Below are 22739 nucleotides of genomic sequence, written 5' to 3' on the forward strand. Positions count from 1 at the left end.
AAACTGAATCAAGAAGAAATAGAAAACTTGAACAGACCGAAAACCAGCAAAGAAATTGAATCAGTAATCAAAAAACTTCCAACAACAAAAGTCCAGAACCACAATGGTACAAAGACAAATTCTACCAAACATTTAAAGAACATTCAAACTATTATACCAAACATTCAAACTATTCCAAAAAATAAAAAAGGAAAATTTGCAATTTCATCCTATGAGGTCAGCAAAACCAAATAAAGATACCACTAAAAAAGAGAAACTACAGGGCAACATCCCTGATGAACACAGATACAAAAATTCTCAATAAAATACTAGCAAACCAAACCAAACAATACATTAAAAAAATCATTCACCATAATCAAGTGGGATTTACTCTTAGGTTGTGAGGGTAGTTAGATATTCACCAATCAATGTAATACATCACATTAATAAAAGAAATAACCATACGATCATTTAAAAAAAAAATTTAACAAAGTGCAACACCCATTCATGATAAAAACACTCAACAACACAGGGTTAGAGGGAACATATCTCAAAATAATGAAGGCCATAATGAAAAAGCCACAGCTTTTTAATATAAGCTTTTTTTAAAGCTTTTTAATATAAGCTTTTTTTAAAGCTTTTTAATATAAGCTTTTTTAATATACTCAGTGGGGAAAAACTGAAAGCTTTTCCTCTACTGTGAGGAACAAGACAGGAATGTCCACTCAGACCACTTTTATTCATTCAACATGTACTGGAAGTCCTAGTCACAGCAATCAGACAACAAAAAGAAACAAAAGGCATCCAAATCATCAAGGAAGAAGTAAAACTTTCACTATTTGCTGATACTCTACATAGAAAACCCAAAAGACTACCAAAACACTGCTCGAAGTGATACATGAATTCTGTAAAGTCACAGGATACAAAATCAACGTACAGAAATCTCTAGCATTTCTATGAACCAATAATGAAGCAGCAGAAAGAGAATTTAAGGAATCAACCCCATATACAAATGCACCAAACACAGTAAGATACCCAGGAATAAACTTAACCAAAGAGGTGAAAAGCACACACTCTAAAAACTATGTAAGCCTAATTAAAGAAACTGAAAGAGGACACAAAGAAATGGGAAAACATTCCCTGCTCATGGATTGGAAGAAGAAATACTGTTAAAATGTCTATACTGCCCAAAACAATCTATATACTTAATGCAATCCCTATTAAAGTACCAACATCATTTTTCACAGAGCTAGAACAAACAATACAAAAATTTGTATGGAACCATTAAAAAACCTGGATAACCAAAGCAACCTTGAAAAAGAAAAACAAAGCTGGAGGCATCACAATTCCAGGCTTAAACTTACATTACAAAGCTGTAGTGATCAAGATAGTATGGAACTGGCACAAAAATAAACACAGAGATCAATGAAACAGAACAGAAAACCCAGAGAGAAACCCACAACTATGTTAATCTTCAACAAAGCAGAAAAGAATATCCAATGGGAAAAAAACCAGTCTCTTCAACAAATGGTACTGGGAAAACTGGATAGCAATATGCAGAAGAGTGAAACTGGACCACTTTTGTATACCAAGCACAAAAATAAATTCAAAATGGATTAAAGACCTAAATGTGAGACCTGAAACCACAAAAATCCTAGAGAATACAGGCAGTAAGTTCTTTCACACTGACTGTAGCAACTTCTTTCTAGAAACTTCTGTCTCCTGAGGCAAGGGAAACAAAAGTAAAAATAAACTATTGGGACTTCATCAAAATAAAAAGTTTCTGCACAGCAAAGGAAACAATCAACAAAACTAAAAGTCAACCTACAAAATGGGAGAAGATATTTGCAAATGACATATCTGATAAAGGGTTAGTACCCAAAATATATAAAGAATTTATATAACTCAACACGCAAAAAATAATTCAATTAAAAAATGGGCAGAAAACATGAACAGACATTTCTCCAAAGAAAACATACAGATGGCCAAAAGACACAATGAAAGGAAGCTTAATATCACTCATCACCAGGGAAATGCAAATCAAAACTACGTGAAATATCACCTCACACTTGTCAGAATGGCTAAAATCAACAACACAAGAAATAGTGAGTGTTGATGAGGATATGGAGAAAAGGTTCCCCTCTCATTTAATAAAGGGTTTCCCTAATCATTTAATAGTGATTAAATGATTACATGTGATGGGTTCCCCTCCTACACTCTTAGTGGCAATGCAAACTGGTGCAGCTGCTATGGAAAACAGTATGGAGGTTCCTCAAAAAAATTAAAAATAGAACTACCGTACAATTCTGCATTTGCACTAGTAAGTACTTACCCCCCCCAAAAAAATACTTATTCAAAAGGATACACACACTCCAATGTTTATTGAGCTATCATCTACAATTGCCAAATTATGAAAAGATTCCAAATGTCCATCAACTAATGAATGGATAAAAATGTGGGGGGCAGGGTGTGTGATGGAATATTACTCCACCATAAAAAAGAATTAAATCTTGCTATTTGCAACAACGTGGATGGAGCTAGAGTATTATGCTAAGCAAAACAAGTCAGTCAGAGAAAGACAAATACCTTATGATTTCACTCATATGTGGAATTTAAGGAAAAAAAAAAAAACAAGCAAAGGAGGGGTTTGAAAAGAGAGAGAGGCAAAACAAGAAAAAGAGTCTTTTAACTAGAGACCAAACCAATGGTTACCAGACAAGAGATGGGGGCAGGGAGGAGGTATTGGTTAAATAGGTGACAGGGGCTAAGAAGGGCACTCATTGTGATGAGCACCCATGTGTACGAAGTGTTCAATCACTGTATTGTACACCTGAAACTAATATTATATTCTATGTTAACTAAGTAGAAGTTAAATAAGCAAATATAAAGTAAGTAAATAAATCAAGCTAGCAAAAAAGCAAGCAAGCAAGCTCTGTAAAAGAGACAGCACTTGAAATAAACCTAACAATTCCTAAAAATAAAACATTCCGAAACTATAGTCAACAGCCTCACCATATTGCTGTATAAAAGCTCCACACTATAGGATTACCTTATAGGAAAAAATATGCATACATTAAGAAGACATTTACATTTCCAATAAGCAACTTATACTCAAAATTCCAAAAAATGGGCAGAAGATAATGAACAGACACTTCTCCAATGAAGACATATAAATGGCTATCAGGCACCTGAAAAAATGTTCATCATCACTAGCCATCAGGGAGATTCAAATTAAAACTATATTGAGATACCACCTTACACCAGTTAGAATGGCCAAAATTAGCAAGACAGGAAACAATGTATGTTGGAGAGGATGTGGAGAAAGGGGAACCCTCTTACACTGTTGGTGGGAATGCAAGTTGGTGCAACCACTTCGGAGAACAGTGTGGAGATTCCTCAAGAAATTAAAAATAGAGCTTCCCTATGACCCTGCAATTACACTACTGGGTATTTACCCCAAAGATACAGATGTAGTGAAAAGAAGGGCCATCTGTACCCCAATGTTTATAGCAGCAATGGCCATGGTCGCCAAACTGTGGAAAGAACCAAGATGCCCTTCAACGGACGAATGGATAAGGAAGATGTCCATATACATGATGGGGTATTATGCCTCCATCAGAAAGGATGAATACCCAACTTTTGTAGCAACATGGATGGGACTGGAAGAGATTATGTTGAGTGAAATAAGTCAAGCAGAGAGAGTCAATTATCATATGGTTTCACTTATTTGTGGAGCATAACAAATAACATGGAGGACATAGGGAGATGGAGAGGAGAAGGGAGTTGAGGGAAATTGGAAGGGGAGGTGAACCATGAAAGACTATGGACTCTGAAAAACAACCTGAGGGTTTTGAAGGGGCAGGGGGTGGGAGGCTGGGGGAGCCAGGTGGTGATATTAAGGAGGGCATGTATTGCATGGAGCACTGGGTGTGGTGCAAAAACAATGAATTCTGTTACACTGAAAAGAAATTAAAAAAAAAAAATTCCTATTCTGTGGCTGGCAAAAAGATTATCCTTTTTTTAACTAGCTCAATTTTTTTCTTACAAAAAAAAAAAAAAACCACTTTCTTAATACTGAATAGTGAATTTAAATGAAAAAAGTTTAAGCATACCCTAAATACAGCACACTCTGAGTATCCAAGCACCACAATTAAAAGAAGTAAATCTCCATTTATATTAAATTCTACAATCAGGGGCGCCTGGGTGGCTCAGTGGGTTAAGCCTCTGCCTTCGGCTCAGGTCATGATCTCAGAGTCCTGGGATCCAGCCCCACACCAGGCTCTCTGCTCAGCAGGGAGTCTGCTTCCTCCTCTCTATCTCTGCCTGCCTCTCTGCATACTTGTGATCTCTATCTGTCAAATAAATAAGAATAAAATCTTTTAAAAAAAAATTCTACAATCAGTAAAACTCAGTCACTTTAACAGAAGTCAAATCAGGAGCAACTTGAGAAAACAGGGATGGAGAATGATTGCAAAGCGGTATAGGGAACTTTCCAGACTGAAATGGTTATTACATCATTCTATATATGTCAAAATTCATCAAACTGTAAACTTAAAATATGTGCATATATACTGTATGTAAATTATACTTCAACAAGTTTTTGTGTTTTTTTTAAAGAGGTAAAACTAAGCGAATTGACAATGAAAAAGACCCTAGTTATAAATGAACACGACTACAGAACTGGGTTAGGACAAGATAGCTGAAAATAAAAATGAACACTTAAGGGGCGCCTGGGTGGCTCAGTGGGTTAAAGCCTCTGCCTTCGGCTTGGGTCATGATCCCAGGGTCGTGGGATCGAGCCCCGCATCGGGCTCTCTGTTCAGCAGGAAGCCTGCTTCCCCCTCTCTCTCTGCCTGCCTCTCTGCCTACTTGTGATATCTCTGTCAAGTAAATAAATAAAATCTTTTTTAAAAAATGAACACTTAAAACACACACAATAATATACAAGAAGTATGGGAATATTTCACAGTGAAAAAGACCAAAAGACAAAGGCCCAAAATATGTTGACTTATGACTATTGTTATCATTCAATTATTAATTACACAAATATGTAAATATTTGGTTGGACAGTAATTATGCTGGATTTTGGAGATACGAAACAAAACACAGTGCTTGCCTTCAAGAAAATTATAGTCTAATGGAAGAGAAATAAAAATCACAGGCAACTTAAACCATGAAAGGAATAACAGACAGTGGGAGCTCTAGATGAACACTAGAGTTAGAGCCTTGGAGCAGAGAGGAGTCAAAGGAAGCTTTCCATTTCCAGAAAGACTGCCGTGTAGCTGGAAGCTGGATTATTTGTTTATCTATAAATATTCACTAGGCAGCCATCATGTGCCAAGGACTGTGCTGAGTACTAGGTATAGTTTAACAGGCAAAACAGAAAGAGTATTTCACAGGGCCTAGAGTACAGAGAGGGAAGCTGACAACAAAAAAGTAACAAGTGCTACAGGTATACCTAAAATTGGTTGTACATCCTATGAGGAGTGCTAAAATGAGGATAAGCAAATGAAGATAAGCAAAAAGATACCAACTATAGATATGATGATCTGAGAAGAGGACAATTAAGCTCAGTTCTGAATGATGAGAAGTCAACCATTAGAGTCACCAAATTTGAAGGAGGGAAATTTTAGGGAAAGAAAAAGCATACACTAACAGACAAAATTATGATGGCACATTTGAGTAACTTTAAATACTTCAGCGTAGTTTGAGAACATATAAATTGAGCATGAGACTATAAAAACAAAGTGGTAAGAAGTAAGGTCCAAGCAATAAGTGAGACCTGATAATGAAGGACACTTTTGCGCCATGGTATAGAGCTGGTTTGTTTTTCTTCTCCTGCCCCCACCTTGGTTTGTTTCGATTATCTACTTTACTCAAAATATTCATCACAACTACAAAAAGGAAAAGCTCATGAAATAAAAAGTCAAGAGCAGGAACATTAATGTCACATATTTAGAAGAGACAAACTTAAAAAGGAGAAGAAAACTAGATTTAGAAAAAAATTGGAGGATACTGAAGGAAGAAAGATACCTCAAGTAGCAAAAATTCAACATAAAACTGACATAAAAGAATCATAAAAATGGTAACATCTGGTTATTATAATTTTTAAATAATTCAGGGGTATAGAAACACACACCTGAATCTAAAATGAACAAACCTTATCTCATAACCTTCACGTGAAAAAGAAATATTTCCAAAATAGGAACAATCTATGTATTTTGATAAAACAATTTTTAAAGAAAAATCAGACTAACGGCATTTTAAATTATGTTTTGCTGCTAATTAATTACTCGGACAGGATACTAGGCCAGACTACATGGTGCTTCTAGTTTTTCTATATACTCTATGCATTTCTGATAAATGGGAAAAGAATAGATGACCTGGCAGAAGGCTCAGACAATAATATGTGATTTACAGGACATGAATGCAGCTACCATAAGATTTATCTGACAGCCCTCTCCGATAGTGGACTGTTGAGTATCCGATGGAATGATTTCTAGTCTAGAAAGTCTACTACTGAGTAGCCATACACATTATTTATTTATTAGATGTTTTGGGTTGAAACCATTTTTAAATGATGCACTTCACAATGCACAGTCATAAATTTAGCTTTAAACCCAAGAAGGGAGGTAGTGTTATTGGAATGTATGTCAGACTGAATTAGGATGAGCAAAGCAACACTTTTATAAAGTGGCCTTGAATGCATTGTCAATTCTTTCAAAAATGATATTAATGTCAAATGAGCATGATACACTTTACACGATGCTAGAATAATATTAGTTGAAATAGTTAGCATTTTCATTAAATTCATATAGATTTCTAAAAGGTTTACACACATATAGAACAAATAGTAGGCACTAGTAAGTTACATGCTTGTGAAAAACTAAATCTGAAGTGTAAATTAGAATTTGTTCAATTTTTTTCTAGGCATCAGAGAGTACAGTTTCCTAAAGAACGTTTATGATCTTATTTTAAAGAAGCAAAAAGAATTTAAATCAACCTTTGAAGCTTAAGTAGCTCTTGAATTACTTTACATGGGACTCAATATATGAATAAACCTAATTTAACAAATCTTCAGTATTTACTCAAAAATGTAATGCTGAGTATGTTAAGAAAGCTTTTCTACTCTAAATAACAGGATTTTTGCCTTAACAATGTTAAATGTAAATGAGATAAAATATGAAATGGTGTCTAATCAACCTAATAATGAATAAGTGAATACCGAAAAATATAATCCTAGTTGAAGCCTCAAGAAAATACATAGTGATTTGTTCAGTCTTAACGATAGCAAAACAAATGTGTTCATTTCCACATTTCTTAAATTTAGGTCCTAATCTTTCTTTTGTAATAAAATGTGGCCAATTTAAACACCTTGTTAAAAAGAATGCAAAAAGAAAGTTAGTTCTGAATGGATTCAAAGAAAAAATCAGAACATGGCTGATTGTCATGAAATTAACACCAACTAATTTGTAAAGTTTTAAATCAAATTTGCAGATGTTAAGTTCATAAGCATATCCCATTATTTATGTGATTAAAAAGGAGTTTTTGACCTGATCTTTCGATCTCTGGCACTCAATCCTCTCCATCTCCCCTTAAAAAATTAATTAAAATTTTAGCAATATGCTAGCTTTTCACTTCCCACCCTATCTCAGACTAAAAAAAATTATCAATCAAACTCAAGCCATCCCCACCCAGTATCTGCAAAATGTCGACTTCAAATTCAATTTCATATCTCTTAAGCTTTCATGTAGAAAAAGACAGTTCACTTCTTAACAAAATAAATCACTTTTGTGACTGCCAAGCTGACCTCTTTGAATTAGGAAAATTCAAAGTGAAAAATGTAATTATCACCCCGGAACAATCTGTATACATCTGGAGCTAATTCTAGCTTCATTTTTCACATCATTTTTCACACTGTGCTACATCTTATAGAGATGCCATGGAACTTTTGAAGAACTCATAAAAAATGGTAAGGACTTCAAATAACCAATAATGTATTTGATTTTATTCAAACAAAAATCTTGACAGTATCCAACTTTTGCAACTTATTCTACTACATCATCTTCATATCCCATTTGATTAGATTAGTATTAAACAGCCCTGTGACATACATGATAAATAGGTGTTTTAAAACATGTCATTCTTCATCTTTTTAGCTTCTAACATTCAACTATGTAATATACTATCTGAAACAGCTTTGATATATCAAGAATATATTCAATTCTTCTGAACTAAAAAGTGGAACTTTGTTATCAAAATTCATCTATGAAACAATTATATCAGTATAAATAATTTCATACTCTGTGAAGAAACAAATGCTTCTTAAAAGTAAGGATAATTTTGTATTGGTTTGAGAATGGCATATGGTAACTTAGATCCAAGAAATAAATAAGCAATTATTTCAAATCAGATTAATGAAAAATTTTCTACATTAAGCTTTTTAAAGGAATGGAGTTTTCTAAAGGAGATGATTAAATTATAAAAACATGATTCTTGCTAAATCTAAGAATAATAAGCTCACTAGAAACATAACCACTCCTCACAAGTTCATTATAAAAATCCATTAAGTGTAATCTCTAGAAGTAATTGTTCTTATTGCATTTTATTGACAATGCATAGTATTGATTTTTCACACCTTCTATGATTCTTTAATTTGTATTCATGAAATGTCCATCAGCACAGTCTAAATAAATTTGGCAATATAAACGCTAAAATGAATAAATCGATGCAAAGAAACATTAATTTTGCATTATCCTTATTCGTCAGGCAAGTAAACCACAAGAGTTGTAAATGAAGGTCAAAGGTTTTGAAATGGGTCAGAACCCTTGACCTCTAGACCAATACCCTTCCTATTAAAAAAGGCTATTTTAAAGTTTTAAGTAGCGGAATTTACTACCAGCAAGATATCATTTTTAAAAGACTACAAAGAAAACTCTCAGTAAAAACATTCATCTGTTTAATTGCAAAACAGAAAAGAAAAACCATCACAAGATACATGATTTTTACATAAGTTTTCTAAAAATCATTAAAGTTTACATGAGGTATAAAATTTCTGAACACTGAAAGCAATTTTGCTTTAGGAATTTATTCACTACATCTTATTATGATGGCTGCCATACTTTTGTTGATGTTTTCCCAAATCTACTCTGTATGTCAAAAATAATTAGCAATGACAAGAATTCAAAATTATTTATCACTCATTTTATAACCTCTACACAAAAGGGAAGTAAACCCATTATTCCTAAGGGAGTCAGAGTGGCACTCCACAAGGTTTAGAAATAAATCTGTTTCTATAACCTTAATATATTCAGCAAAGAAATTTAGCCACCTCAAGATCATTCACTCTAGACATTTTTTAATGTGATTCTAAAAACCTGTTTCTCATCTATCTGTTCTCTCTCAGCACTCACTACAAAATTATCTTTGTAGTTTTTGTTAATATCAAAGACAAGAAGTAATCCTTTTGCAATACAAATAAAATTATTTTAAAATTGCAAATTCAAACTCTATTACAGCAAAAATGTCTACTAAAACAATTATAATTTCCTTATAAAATATAATCATGCAAGAATTTACTTTTAATCCAACATTTTTTCCTGTTACTCACCTGAGAACACAGTAGCATAACCAATTCCACAACCGAACTACTAGACTTCATGCAAACCAGACCTATTTTAAAGAGAATTTAAAAGAAAAATTACAGAGTAAAAAACAAATATGAGGGATTTGTTATACAACTTTATCCAAACTGGTTTTTAAAACAAAACTTTAATATCTTGCTAAGAACAAACCCACACACATTCGATATGAGTGATTACTTTAAATTTGGCATCAAAACTACCAGAATTTTATTTGTAAACTATTTCATTTCAGTATTCAATCTACTAAAACATTAGAACTCCATATATAATGACATTTCACAACACTGAGAAATGTGCACAACATATGCCATATTGATCAATATCATCTACATTTTGTTTCGGAGAGAGCTGATTGTTATATATGCAGAGAAGGGAAATGGCTCCCTGACCTTTGCTTTCTCCACCACACTCTCTCCCTTCAACCCTCTAGCTATCAATCAAGTTTCCATTTTGTTTCATGGCAGCAGACATCCCAAACACTCTTATTAGTACCTTGACCTGTGACCTCACACTAAACCTTAACAGAAGTGTGAACGTTCTGTTATATATTCTTGATTTCTTATAAATAAATTCATTTACATTTTCTCTTTTCTGTTTCATTTGCGTTCACCACAAATATCTCAGGAAGGAACTTCTAAACAATACATATCTAAAGGCTTCCTTAGTTTTGGTTACCAACAAAATCTAAAAAAGTTCATTCAAAGAACACTTCATAACCAGTATGTTAAAAAAGCAATACCCATAATTAAAAGCACTAAATTACTAAATCATATGACTATTAATCAGAAAAACTGTTATTTTTCATTCTATATTTTTCTAAGCAAACACACGTTTAGAATCCAGGGCATAACAATAAAAATAATTCCTGGTGGACCCTTAACACACCCTGCAGAATTATCTTCTTTCTTTCTTTCCATGAAAGCTCTTGAAGGCATCCTATCCCATCTTATTCCCTTTCTTTAATCTTGTAGCTCTGTAGTTCTTTTTCCTCACCTCTTTTAGTCTTGCTGCCTCATACCAACTGATGGCACACACTGCCATTCTGTAGCCTTATAAATAGCATTCACATTAAATAGGTTGTTCCCCTCTTCACTTTTTAGAAAAGAACCATTTTTCTCAATGTCTGAAAAAATGTGTAACATAGAAATAATGACGGTAATAGTGTCAGCACCAGCACAGAAATTAGCTACAGCGTATATACATGTTGCATTAAGAAAGCAGGTCATTAACTAGTCTAAATTATGGTTTCTGTAGAGCTGAAATGAGCATAGCTCTGCAGGCTAATACCAAGGCCAAATGGAAGGGCATAGCCAATAGTCCATCTCATCGTTGGTATAGCCCTCTGCTGGTCTGAAACCTTGTCACTTTACATAAAATGTAAACAACCAGAAAGTTCCATATACTTCCACTTTCAAAAAGTGGAACTCAGATCTTTCTTTACTTAGGTCATTATTCCACTGCTCTATTCTAGAGAAACCAGAATTCCTACCAACTTTCCTTTCAATGGCAAAATATTTGGGCTCTGATCTGGCTCAGCCTTTTTTATCCACTCAGAAAAGGAACAATAATGATAAAAAAAGGCCTTGGGCCATTTAACTCAATGATCAATGAGTTAAGTGTTAAGTGATAATAAAATAGATTTTTAAAAATTTAAAAAAAAGAAAAAACAATTCATGCATTTTTTGGAATGGGGTTTTGTAGATTTGTAAAAGATGGGGAGGAGGGCCAAGGTAGATGGTATATTAAATTTTAAATGAGAAACGGCTTTAGGGGACAAAAAAGACCTTATATTAGATCTCTAATAATAAGCTCCCTGTCTAAAAGGCAATAATACGGTAAACAAAAATATATAAACTTGGGCTCAAAGAAACAAGAAATATCACCAATAAAGGACTCGGTATCAGGCTGCACAACTTAATCATCTCTCTCCCTCTCTTTCTTTCTCTCTTTTGCCCTTGGGTGACACTGGTTCCAGGTATGAACAAGGAAGAAATGAATTATAAACCAGTAATCCATCATCAGACTCTAAGAATTATCCAAAGGAAGGCTCTAAAACAATACTTAAAGTTCTAAACTGCTGCAGAAGTATTAATTTTCATTTATACACACACACACCCTATTATTGCCCCAGTTAGCAGAAAGCACACAAGGTAGCCTCAGAGATCTGAGTAGGTTCTTAGCCCAACTTCCCTAAAAGCCTCTCAGAATAACCATAGGGTTCATTTTGCTTGGTTTTATTTTTGGTTTATTTTTTAAAAATATGCAATTTTAGTTCCTTCAAAAAAAGACAAACTCAGGATACCAAAGCCAAGAGCTTTATACTCTTTTGGAATTTCATGAGGTCATGAAATTTTCTTCAAATTTCTTCACCCAAGACTATTTACCCCACCTCCATTATCACTGCTTTTCCTTACGGCTAATCCAGAAATATTAAATCATTTACCAGATATTAAGCTAGCAACATCTGAACCCACTGATCTGTCTAAACTTTCAAGTAACATGAAAAACAGTCATGACCTTTTGCCACATGGAATGTAAGAAGCCTTTTTAAAAATGTATGTATTTTAAGTATGTATTTAAGTCAACTTGGTTTTTATATAAAAAGAGATGATTACAAACATTATTAGAAGCTTTAATAATAATTTAAGCATAATGCACTCAAATTCTTATTCTCTATTTCTCTGGTTTTAAAGGTATTTGTATATAACCTATATGAGCAAAGGCCTTTGGATTCAACTAGCTGCTCTTCATCAATCTATAAATATGATATCCACCTTATAAATACTAATTCCAAATGTCAGATAAACTTCTAATTGGTTCCACCTTATCATTAATTCTGGTCCTATTTCTTGAACTTACATCATCAAATGCAGTACTTTGGAAAAGGCGAATCATTCAAAATTTTGTTGAAAAGACGACAGTCATCTTCTTTGATCCAGAATTATAAAATATTTTCTTCTTTGGACTTTCAAACACGATTTAGAATGATGAATCCACTAATTTTTTTCATTTCTACATGAACTTTTCTTTCCAATCATTTTCATGTAACACACTTGCCTTTTTTATTCACTTAGAAACTGTACCAAGTAAATTGTGCTGTGTAACTATCAAAGCCATGGAAGAACACTGTCACATACCTTTTTAGCAAAATAAGATGTTCCATGTTCTTGTCAGAAAACATTGCATAAATTTGGTACAATGAAGTCCTTTCTATAGAATGACATACTAAGAAAATCAATTTCCTTTTTGTCCACAGAAATATACTGTGCACTAATGAATTCTTGGGTTTGATAAAATTTGAATGTTGCTCTCTGTCTCTTTAAATTCATCCTCAGATGGTCTAATAATTGTAAAATGTCTTCTTCTGTCAATTTTTCACCTTATCATTAAGAGCAGAAAATAAACAATTCTGAATTCTTAACTGAATTTGATGAAAGCTGAAAATAAGACCACAAAGATGGTATCCACAGATTTCTTCTACACCGATTTTACTGATATTTCTCAACCTTTTTTTTTTCATTATTGCTCCCCACTAGGAAGCCATTTCAGAACATTTTTTTCTTAATTGCATCCCCATGAAATTTTAATACTAAACATAACTGTAGAGATGTACTGTGACCCACTGGAAGAACCATGTAATACTTAAAATGTTTTTGCCCTCCCCAAATATCAGTTATTGTTCCCACTGAGAAAACAAATTTCTATCTTCTTAAAATATGATCCAGTACTTTGGGGAATGCCGTACAAACTGAGGGAGATCCAAGAGTGATGATTTATTTTCTTATTATATCATAATTCTAGGGGCAATTCCAGTGTTCTTTTCTTCTCATTATTTTATAGTCCTTACTATAGTAGGAGTAACTGATGAATAATGGTGAAATGTTTTAAGGTATAGGAAAATTAATATCACAAAGACCCCCTAATGAATCTTAGATTTATAAAAACATGTTCACATATAATTATAAGATAGAATAAATGTTATTTTTTAAGTAACTTTCTTTGTTTTTGAAAGACCTCTTTAAAAAAGCAAAGTAATAAAGTATCAATCCTTACAAAAGGTTGAAAAAGAAGGTTAGTATCACTAACATGTGGTTCTAGGCAAGATTAATAGGCAGTGTTACCTCTAACTAAACTATTTATTTATTTGTTTATTTTTATTAACATATAATGTATTATTTGTCCCAGGGGTACAGGTCTGTGAATCATCAGGATTACACATTTCATAGCACTCACCATAGTACATACCCTCCCCAATGTCCATAACCCAGCCTATAACCCATAACCCTATCCCTACTCCCCCACCCTCTAGCAACCCTCAGTTTGTTTTGTGAGATTAAGAGTCTCTTATGGTTTGTCTCCCTCCCAATCCCATCTTGTTTCATTTAACTAAACTTTTAAATCTAATCTCAAGCCATCAGAAAATAAATGGGACAGAGAAACCATTAAATGACATCATGAGGAAACAATGGCCACAGAGTGCCAAAATATGTAACATTCTACAGAACAACCAACCAGATTTCGTCAACAAGCCAAAAGCATGAAAACAGAGGGAAAATACGGAGAAACTATTTGATATTAACAAAGACTTAAAAGACATAACCAAATGCAATAAATTGATTTTGTTTGTATATAAATGAGAAAATGTTTTGTAAAAAGACATTTAAAAAGCGATGAATATGAACTAAGTATTATATAGCATAGAACTATTATCAATATTAGGTATATACACAACAATTACGATTATGTAAGAAAATATCCTTTTTTACATGGCTTATGAATTACTTAAGGGTAAAACAACAATGTCTGGAATTGATTTAAATCCTAAAGCAAAATAAAGGGAGGCAGATACAACAAACAATTATAGCAAAACAAAGATGGTTTGGGAGTTGGTAATAAGTTCATGGTTATTTCATTTTCTACTCCATAAATATTGAACATATTTAAAAATTTTTAAATAAAAAAATCATTAAAAAATTATAGAAGTAATAAGCTTTCCAGTCTCTGGGCATACAATTTGTTACTGACAAAGGCAGGATTAGAACCAAGGTCTCCTGTCTTTGAACCTAGTGCTTTTGTACAGTACCATGCCACAAACACTTCTACTCAAAACTCTTGTTTTACAATGCACAAAAACCACCACCCAAAACGTTCCTTACAACATACATATGTAAGATGCATAAAATTCCTAGATTTTTTTTTTTTTTGCTAACTTTTTATGAATACAGTCCAATGAGTAGGCACTGCTCCGGTTTACAGATAAGCAAGAGTGCATCATCTTCCTTGTTATCAGTTTATCAGAACTTACCAGTAAGAAATTGATTCTAAATTAAATTTTGTTCAGGGATCTGGAATTAGCAAGTTTAGTACTTCTGAGCATCTTGCGGGATCTATTATAAAACTCGAAGACCAACTGAAAGCTGTTTTGCTACACCAAAACGCTGTAATTAATAATCCACTTTACAATAATGAAACATAGTTCGTAAATTGTCACACCACTTTAAAAATTAAACATTTAACATGTGAAGTATAAATGAGGGAGAAATCCTTCAATTTTTCAATTCATTATCTTTCAAATTTTATTACTTCATTAGATCAAATAGTCCATGCATGGCTGAAAAAATTTTATCCTTCGGCAGATAAGGTAAAATTCTACCCCCAAATTAAGTAAATATTTCTAAAACTTGAACTTTTTCAAATAAATTTAATACTTTTTCCCTCTGTGGAAATGAGACCACTCATCACCAACTCCATATACATCTATATAGCACAGATGATAATGAAATTCTTATTTCAGCTAAAGCTTATTATTTTAAATGTGCTGATATCCCTCAATTAGTGCTAATATAAAGAGTATCTTCCACTACTGAACTACCTCTACCTTGCATTTCCATATTCTTATTTCTAAAAGAGAGTTTTTGGGGGTTGCCTGGGTGGCTCAGTTGTTAAACATCTGCCTTCGGCTCGGGTCATGATCCCAGGCTCCTGGGATCAAGTCCCACATCAGGCTCCCCTCAGCTGGAGGCCTGCTTCTCTCTCTCCCATTCCCCCTATTTGTGTTCCCTCTCTCATTGGCTATCTCTCTGTCAAATGAATAAAATCTTTTTTAAAAAAGTATTTCTTAATAAGTTTTTAAAAATTCCTCAAGAGATCTTCTAGTGATTGTTACTCAACAAAAATTTATAACTAAAGCTATAAATTGATATTTAAAGAGATCAGGATACAGATAATTACATTTTTCCATGATTTTTCAGCTTTAGGAGAATCAAAGTGTTTAATCCTAAACCATGAACCATGGACATAGACAAGCCCAGATTTAGGAAACTTCTGGTCCAAACACATCTAAATTAAAAAAAAATCAATTCTATATTATCACTGATGAAAATCCTCCAGCTTATCCTTAAAAAATTCTACTTGTAAGGATGAAGACTGGTATTCTGCAGTCAGTTAAGCTCTTAACTAGAATTGTTTGGAAAGCTATTCTCTGTTGAACTGATACCTGCTGTCAGAGATAGCAATTGGCTGAGTCACCCATTCTAATATTAGAAAACATTCACTATATGGCAAGCACCCCATATTAAAAAAAAAAAAAAAAAAAAAAGTCCAGAGACACCTCGGTAGCTCAGTTGGTTAAGCGACTGCCTTTGGCTCAGGTCATGATCCTGGAGTCCCAGGATCAAGTCCTGCATCAGCCTCCTTGCTCAGCGGGGAGTCTGCTTCTCCCTCTGACCCTCTCCCCTCTCACAATCCTGCTCACTCTCTCTCTCTCTAATAAATAAATAAAATCTTTAAAAAAAAAAAAAAAAAAAGAAAGTCTGAATACTTCTCCTTCGTTCCATAAACAGTACATGGTTTTCAATCCAACTCAACAACCAACTCTGAATGCTATGTAGTTTGACACCATCTCAAAGTATACTACCTATAAATGATCCAAGAATCTATGTGTAAGCAGGATAGAGTACTACTGTTGTTAGGGCCAATTTAATGTTAAAACCTGTTTAACTATTAGGGCCTGCTTAGCCAGAGCGACTCCATATTGCCTAGGTAGCCATACTGTTGTTTACATCCACGGACTTCATTCTGGGAATAAACGCCCCAATAGTTCCTGGTATCGGTTCCGGGAGTAAACGCCTTAACAATAGAAGCCACATACCTTGGATCTACACTTATGCCCTATAAAACCAGCCTGTGAGATCGGGAGGGGGTTGCTCTCTTCGGAGTCAGCCTTGGCTGGTCAGTCTGACTTCTAATGCTTGGCACAGAATAGAGCTTTGCATAACTTTCACTTTGTCTCAGTCTTGTTCCCCTGGACGGTCAGTCTAGCTTCTAATGCTTGGCATAGAATAAAGCTTTGCATAACTTTCACTTTGTCTCAGTCTCGTTCCTTTGATAATGGACCCCAACACTGTTACTTCTATTTATTTATAAAACAGAATTCTACTAATAAGGACTAATAACACATTCCCCATTTTCCTAATATGTGGCGATATACTATTGTTTATATGGATCTTAAGTTCTAGTAAAATCCCAGGTAAATGCCCGCTAATTACTATAACACTAATCTTTCCAATTCTCCATTCTCATAGTTTATTTTAATGCATTAAAAAGAAATCTAAGTCGTAGTTCTTTGGTTCAGTACATACTTTTCTGCTTCATCCAAATCACTAATTAAAAATCCAAATCAGATTAGAACAACAGAGGAGACATATCTTTCAAAAGCTACAGACTCTGTACGAAACTTTGTCAAAGGCTGAAAAATACCTGAACAATGAAACTCCATGCACCTCCTATTATTCATTTCAATTTTTAATCTTAAAACTTAAATATAAATTTAAATACTCATTTGTAAACTGACATATAGAAAAATCACTTACTTGTTCCTTCTATAAGCAGTTCTTGTCCATGACTACCCAAAAGTGTCCGAGAAAGAAAAGGTGCAAAATCCACAAAAATCTCTCGCAGAAGAGGAGCTGCCTTTTCCAAAGCATGTTCAAGCCTCTCTGTAATACTAATAGAAAGATATTATCTGAACTATTCATTAGAATTTACAATTTTCAGTTTTTAAAATGAGTTTCCAAAGAAATGTAAAATCATGAGAAATTAAAAATCATATAACAACTCATTATTGTTATACATATCATTCCTTCTGCTAGAATACCCTTTATTATTAAGTTCTATATTACTACCCCAGCCCTGACAAATAATCTGGTAAACAACCACTCTAAGCATCTGATCTTACTGGAAGTCTTAATGGGTCAGTAGAGAGCACTTGATTTTAACACCATTATAACCTAAAAAAATTCGACCAAATCCTTATTAAATTTGTGTATTTCTGGGTCACCTGAGTGACTCAGTCGGTTTAAGCATATCCCTTCAGCTCAAGTCATGATCTCAGAGTCCTGAGATAGAGCCTTGGGTTGGGATCCTTGCTTTAAGAGGAGTCTTAAAGTCTCCCTCTGCCCCTCCCCCAACTCTCTCTCTCTCTCTCAAATAAATAAAGTCTTTAAGAGAAAAAAGTTTGTCTATTAATAAACCATCAGCACCTTCAGTTCAACAATTATATCTTCCTAAGTTCTCAGGTGCAGCATATAGCATAGACACCATAAGTATTTATAAACTGAATTAGTTTATATTCTTTTCTCATTGACAACTTTAAGAATTTTTTTCGAAAGTAATCTGAACAACTTTTCATTTGAAAATTAGTATACTTTGCTGGCACACTTATAATGATCTCAATTTACATATTAATGTCTCTGTGACTAGATGCACATATACTCATATGTATACACACATACAACCACACACATGTGTATATTTAATGAGTTAAACAAGCTCCCTGCATTTCAGGAAATTCAGAGGCATCCACAGCTTTAGTTCCTAACTTATAAACAAAATATATACACAAGCAGCCACTACTTACCTATTTATTCACACAAGGAGTACTTCGTAATACCAACAAGAGCTGCTACTGAAACTATCAACTGTTTAGCTGATGGAAATTTCTTCTACCAGTTAGCATCTCATCCTAGGTACCACCCTTAATACTATTCCTCTCTGGATAATATCACAACTACAAGGTTACACATACAGAATTTTGGTGTCTGTATTTGTGGAGTGCTAGGATTTTCCAATAGTGGAAGGAGGATCAAGAACTCTGACCACGAAGGTTCTAGTGGTAGAAAATATTCATAGTATTCCACCTTTGAATTTGAAATGCATATTCCCAATTTAAAAAGGTTAAGGACAGTAAAAATGTACCTACTGTTCAGTTTCACTGTGGCTTTGGCTGACTGGCTATAACTTGCCTCAGCATTTTTATAGAAAATGAACAATGAATTCTACATTTTCAGTTCATAATCATATGAAACCTAAGTCATAAGCTACTACCTGTGTATTTAAATATTTGTTTTGCATGCAGTACTTATTAATCATAATAGCCACTTCTCAAAAACCTTTTACATCTCATAATCTTTAAAGAGAAACTTCTAAAATATTCAGGCCTCTGTCGCTTATGTTTTTAAAAAAAAATAGACAAAAGTAAGTTAAAAAAAAAAACTGTAGCTAGACAGTTTAAAGAGTCATCAAAAGGAATAAATCACAAATATCCAAGTTAATAGCTTTAATACCTCATATTTGAAACTTGGTCTTGTGGAACTGAGCCAACTGTTGGCACCGAGGGCAATTTTGCATTAGATGATCTACCACCTATAAAAGAAAATAACCATTTATAGAAATCTTCCATTTTTAGATAAAGGTTCAAACAAAGAAGCTATCTTTATACCAAGTCAACAAAAAACATTACAATGGATTTTAAATGTCCATTATATTTTGGATAACATTAAAATCTACCAATTAACAAGGTATCTCTTTAATCATTTAATATGTAAATCTTAGTTACAAGTTTGATTATTACACCAAGTAACCTATGATCCATCAGCTGCAGAGGTAATAGAAAACTAAATTCTGACTCACTAAAGTCATGATTGCTTCTATCCAACAAGGAGCAACAGAGATTTACAAGTAGACACTTTTTAAAATTGAAGCAAAACACAAAAACAGCTAATTCCAAATTTAGCCTTGAGCACTTAAACTTCCACTTCCATAACAACTGACCTTATTCAGTCACCAAATAACTTATGCTATAGCCTGACTGCTTCTGAGTCTAGCCTAACAAACATACCCCAGGGAATACTTGTGAAACCTTTCTTAAATGATTCAAATAGAAGTTATACTCCCTCATTTGTACCCTCAGTGTAATTAGAACTTAACCTGTTTGTGCATTTGTCACGCTGTATTTCACTTCATTTTTTAAATATCCTTTTTCCTATTATACTAATCTTTTTAAAAGCCGAGACCTCATCTTTTTCATCCCAATCTCTCCAGAGCTTAGAGAAGTTGACAATAGAGGGTCCTCAGTTTATGTTAATTTCAAAAATTATTCCCTTAATCATTCCTATCTCTCATATTTTACAAGTTAATCTTCCCATCTGGTATGTACTTCGCTATTTCCTACTTTTTTATGTCCCTCTCTTTGTTCAAACTACTGTGTAAAATTAATTTCTACCATGTGATCTTATTTTACTCTCTAATGAAACTTCCAGATACCCTTTAATACTCTTGTATATTTTGTTGAATGGTCAATTCATCCTCTTCTATTACAAAATGTTAAAGCTATTCTACCCTGTACAAGAATTTTCATCTTTGTTTTCAACAAGTAACTGCTTAGTGGCAAGAGAAAAATAATCACTAGAAAAGTAACTGGAAGAGTAAAAGAACAGATAGGAACAAAACAACATACATTATGACTAGTCTTGAAAGAGTGAATCTAGAAGACTAATTTGTAGTATAATTTACTGAGACTTAAGAAATTCTAAAAGCTCAAGAAAGAAAGGGGAAAAATAAAGTTCCTGTTTAAGAATTATGATATATGGGATAGAACATCATTCAGTTTAAGCTAGGAGTAGGATCTAAGGAAACAGAACAGCCATTTGCCTTTTCTAAGGCCAATATTAGGAAGAAAAAGAACAGACACATAGAGTGTCCCTCTATGACACAGGGACTGTAAGAGCCACTGGAATTCAACTTGGATGATATCCTTACAACCTGGAGTCTATAGGTACAAGAGACATGCATATCTTGCTTGCAGATGTAATTCAGTAAAATTCAGTTTCTGAAAGCAGTATCTTAAATGGGTGGCAAGTTAGTATTTGGGTAAATACAGACTGAAATCTCATCACAATTCTAGAGAGAACAGTCCAAAAAGAAGGAAATAATACTGAGGCAAATGAAACAAAGAACATGCAAAGCTGATACACGAGAGAAGAGTAGCTCAAAAGATCCCGGAATCTATGCACTACCAGAGGTCCAATGCTTATGATAAGTTCTCAAAACTTCAGGCATAGGTATGCTAGAAGTACCTAAAAGGACACAAAGTGGTGTGGACAGAAAGATAAATGAAGGAGAGATGGAAGAAGAAATGCTCATCTAGCATACATAAAGAAAGAAGACAGAAACAGTTGAGAATATAGAAAAGCAGCCTCCAACATCAGGAGCTGGCCTGGTAATACCGATTAGGCTTAGTGTTGTTAGTATGAATGACTGATGACTTTACAAATTACAGCTTTAGGCTTCCATGCTTCTGATGAGATTTATTAGGGTATCTCATTGTAGAATTACCCATGCTTCCTAACAGTACTCAATTCAGAAGGAAGCCCCACTTCTTAACCCCTCCCTAAAATCACCTAATATAGGTTCAAACCCTATAATAAACCATTTCTAACATTCTCTTACTGAGATGTCCCTAATTTCCTCATTGTGTGCATCCTCCCTCACTGAACTAACTTATTCAACCAAAAGTTTAATCCTGGCAGTCTTTGGTTAGAGCACATTGATAGAGACTTTAGATGAACTCAGGCAGAGAAAGATAAAAATCATCCGATTATTTTAAAAGAAACAGAATTTTTTTTTAAAAAGATTTTATTTATTTATTTGACAGAGAGAGGTCACAAGGAGGCAGAGAGGCAGGAAGAGAGAGAGAAGGAAGCAGGCTCCCCACCAGGCAGAGAGCCCGATGTGGGACTCGATCCCAGGACCTTGAGATCATGACCTGAGCCGGAGGCAAAGGCTTAACCCACTGAGCCACCCAGGTGCCCAGAAACAGAATTTTTAAAATCTCTAAGTAAAAATTCTTTTCCATAACAACCTGTCTCATCAGGATAAAATGCACATTTTTCCACATGGTAGCATAGTAGCATTTCTCAAATCAACACATTTTATAATCAAAGGCATCTTAACAATTGTAGCCAGCCATAGTTGAGACCTTCTTGTAAGAGGAAACAGTGGATAAAATCAAGAAAGCAACAGATTCAAATACAATATGGTAAAAGACTAAGTAAAGGAGAACCGTGTAACTATTTAAAATCTTCATTTTGCCAGTCTACAACCTCAAGATCACATAAACTAAAAGCCTACAGGAAAAACAGTTGTATAATTTCAACATATTGTGTTAAGTATAATGATTTGCTTGTAGTGAAGATGAACCTCTAAGCTCCATTCCAATAGTGTAGGTAATGGAAGATCATCTCCACTGCCCCACTTGCTACAAAAGGACACCAAATGTGGCAGTAAATTTAACAAGGCCTGAAAGCATAGGGGTCTCTTTTCTTTTAAAGAGGGGGCTGGGGAAGGGGCAGGGGTAGAGAGAGAATCCCAAGCAGGCTCCATGTCCAGCACAGAGCCTGACATGGGGCTTGACCTCAAAACCCTGAGATCATGACCTAAGTAGAAATCAAGAGTCATACGCTGAGGCACCCAGGTGCCCCAAGGTTTTCTTATTTTTAATTTGCATGGTTACCCTAAAAGAAACCAAATTCCTGAGTGAACACTGAGGACTGAAACAAGCATGCAGCTTTATGTACTCACTCATTTATTGAAAATTATCTTTAAAAAAAAAAAGAAAGAAAGAAAATTATCTTTTGAAAACAAATAGAAGTCTAGGTATTATTCTAGATGCTTGGGATATAACAGTGCTTATATAAACAAAAAGTTCAGCCCTTGTAGGGGAAGACAGACAATAAATAATAAACATAATAAATAAGCTGGGAGCTAGAAGGTGTTTTA

General features: G+C 34.0%; 1 protein-coding gene across 1 annotated transcript in view; it reads right to left on the reverse strand.

The window, feature by feature from the left end:
* Positions 1-22739, reverse strand: part of LRBA (LPS responsive beige-like anchor protein) — a 694736-nt gene that overhangs the window by 471417 nt on the left and 200580 nt on the right. The window contains exons 32-34 of the mRNA XM_080796316.1: positions 19247-19325; positions 17495-17628; positions 9590-9651 (exon numbers count right to left, since the gene is read on the reverse strand). Coding sequence (XP_080652442.1) covers positions 9590-9651; positions 17495-17628; positions 19247-19325 — 275 coding nt within the window. The remainder of the gene's footprint in view (positions 1-9589; positions 9652-17494; positions 17629-19246; positions 19326-22739) is intronic.

The sequence above is a fragment of the Martes martes genome (assembly GCF_963455335.1).
Source record: "Martes martes genome assembly, chromosome: 2".
NCBI classification, from domain to species: Eukaryota; Metazoa; Chordata; class Mammalia; order Carnivora; family Mustelidae; genus Martes; species Martes martes.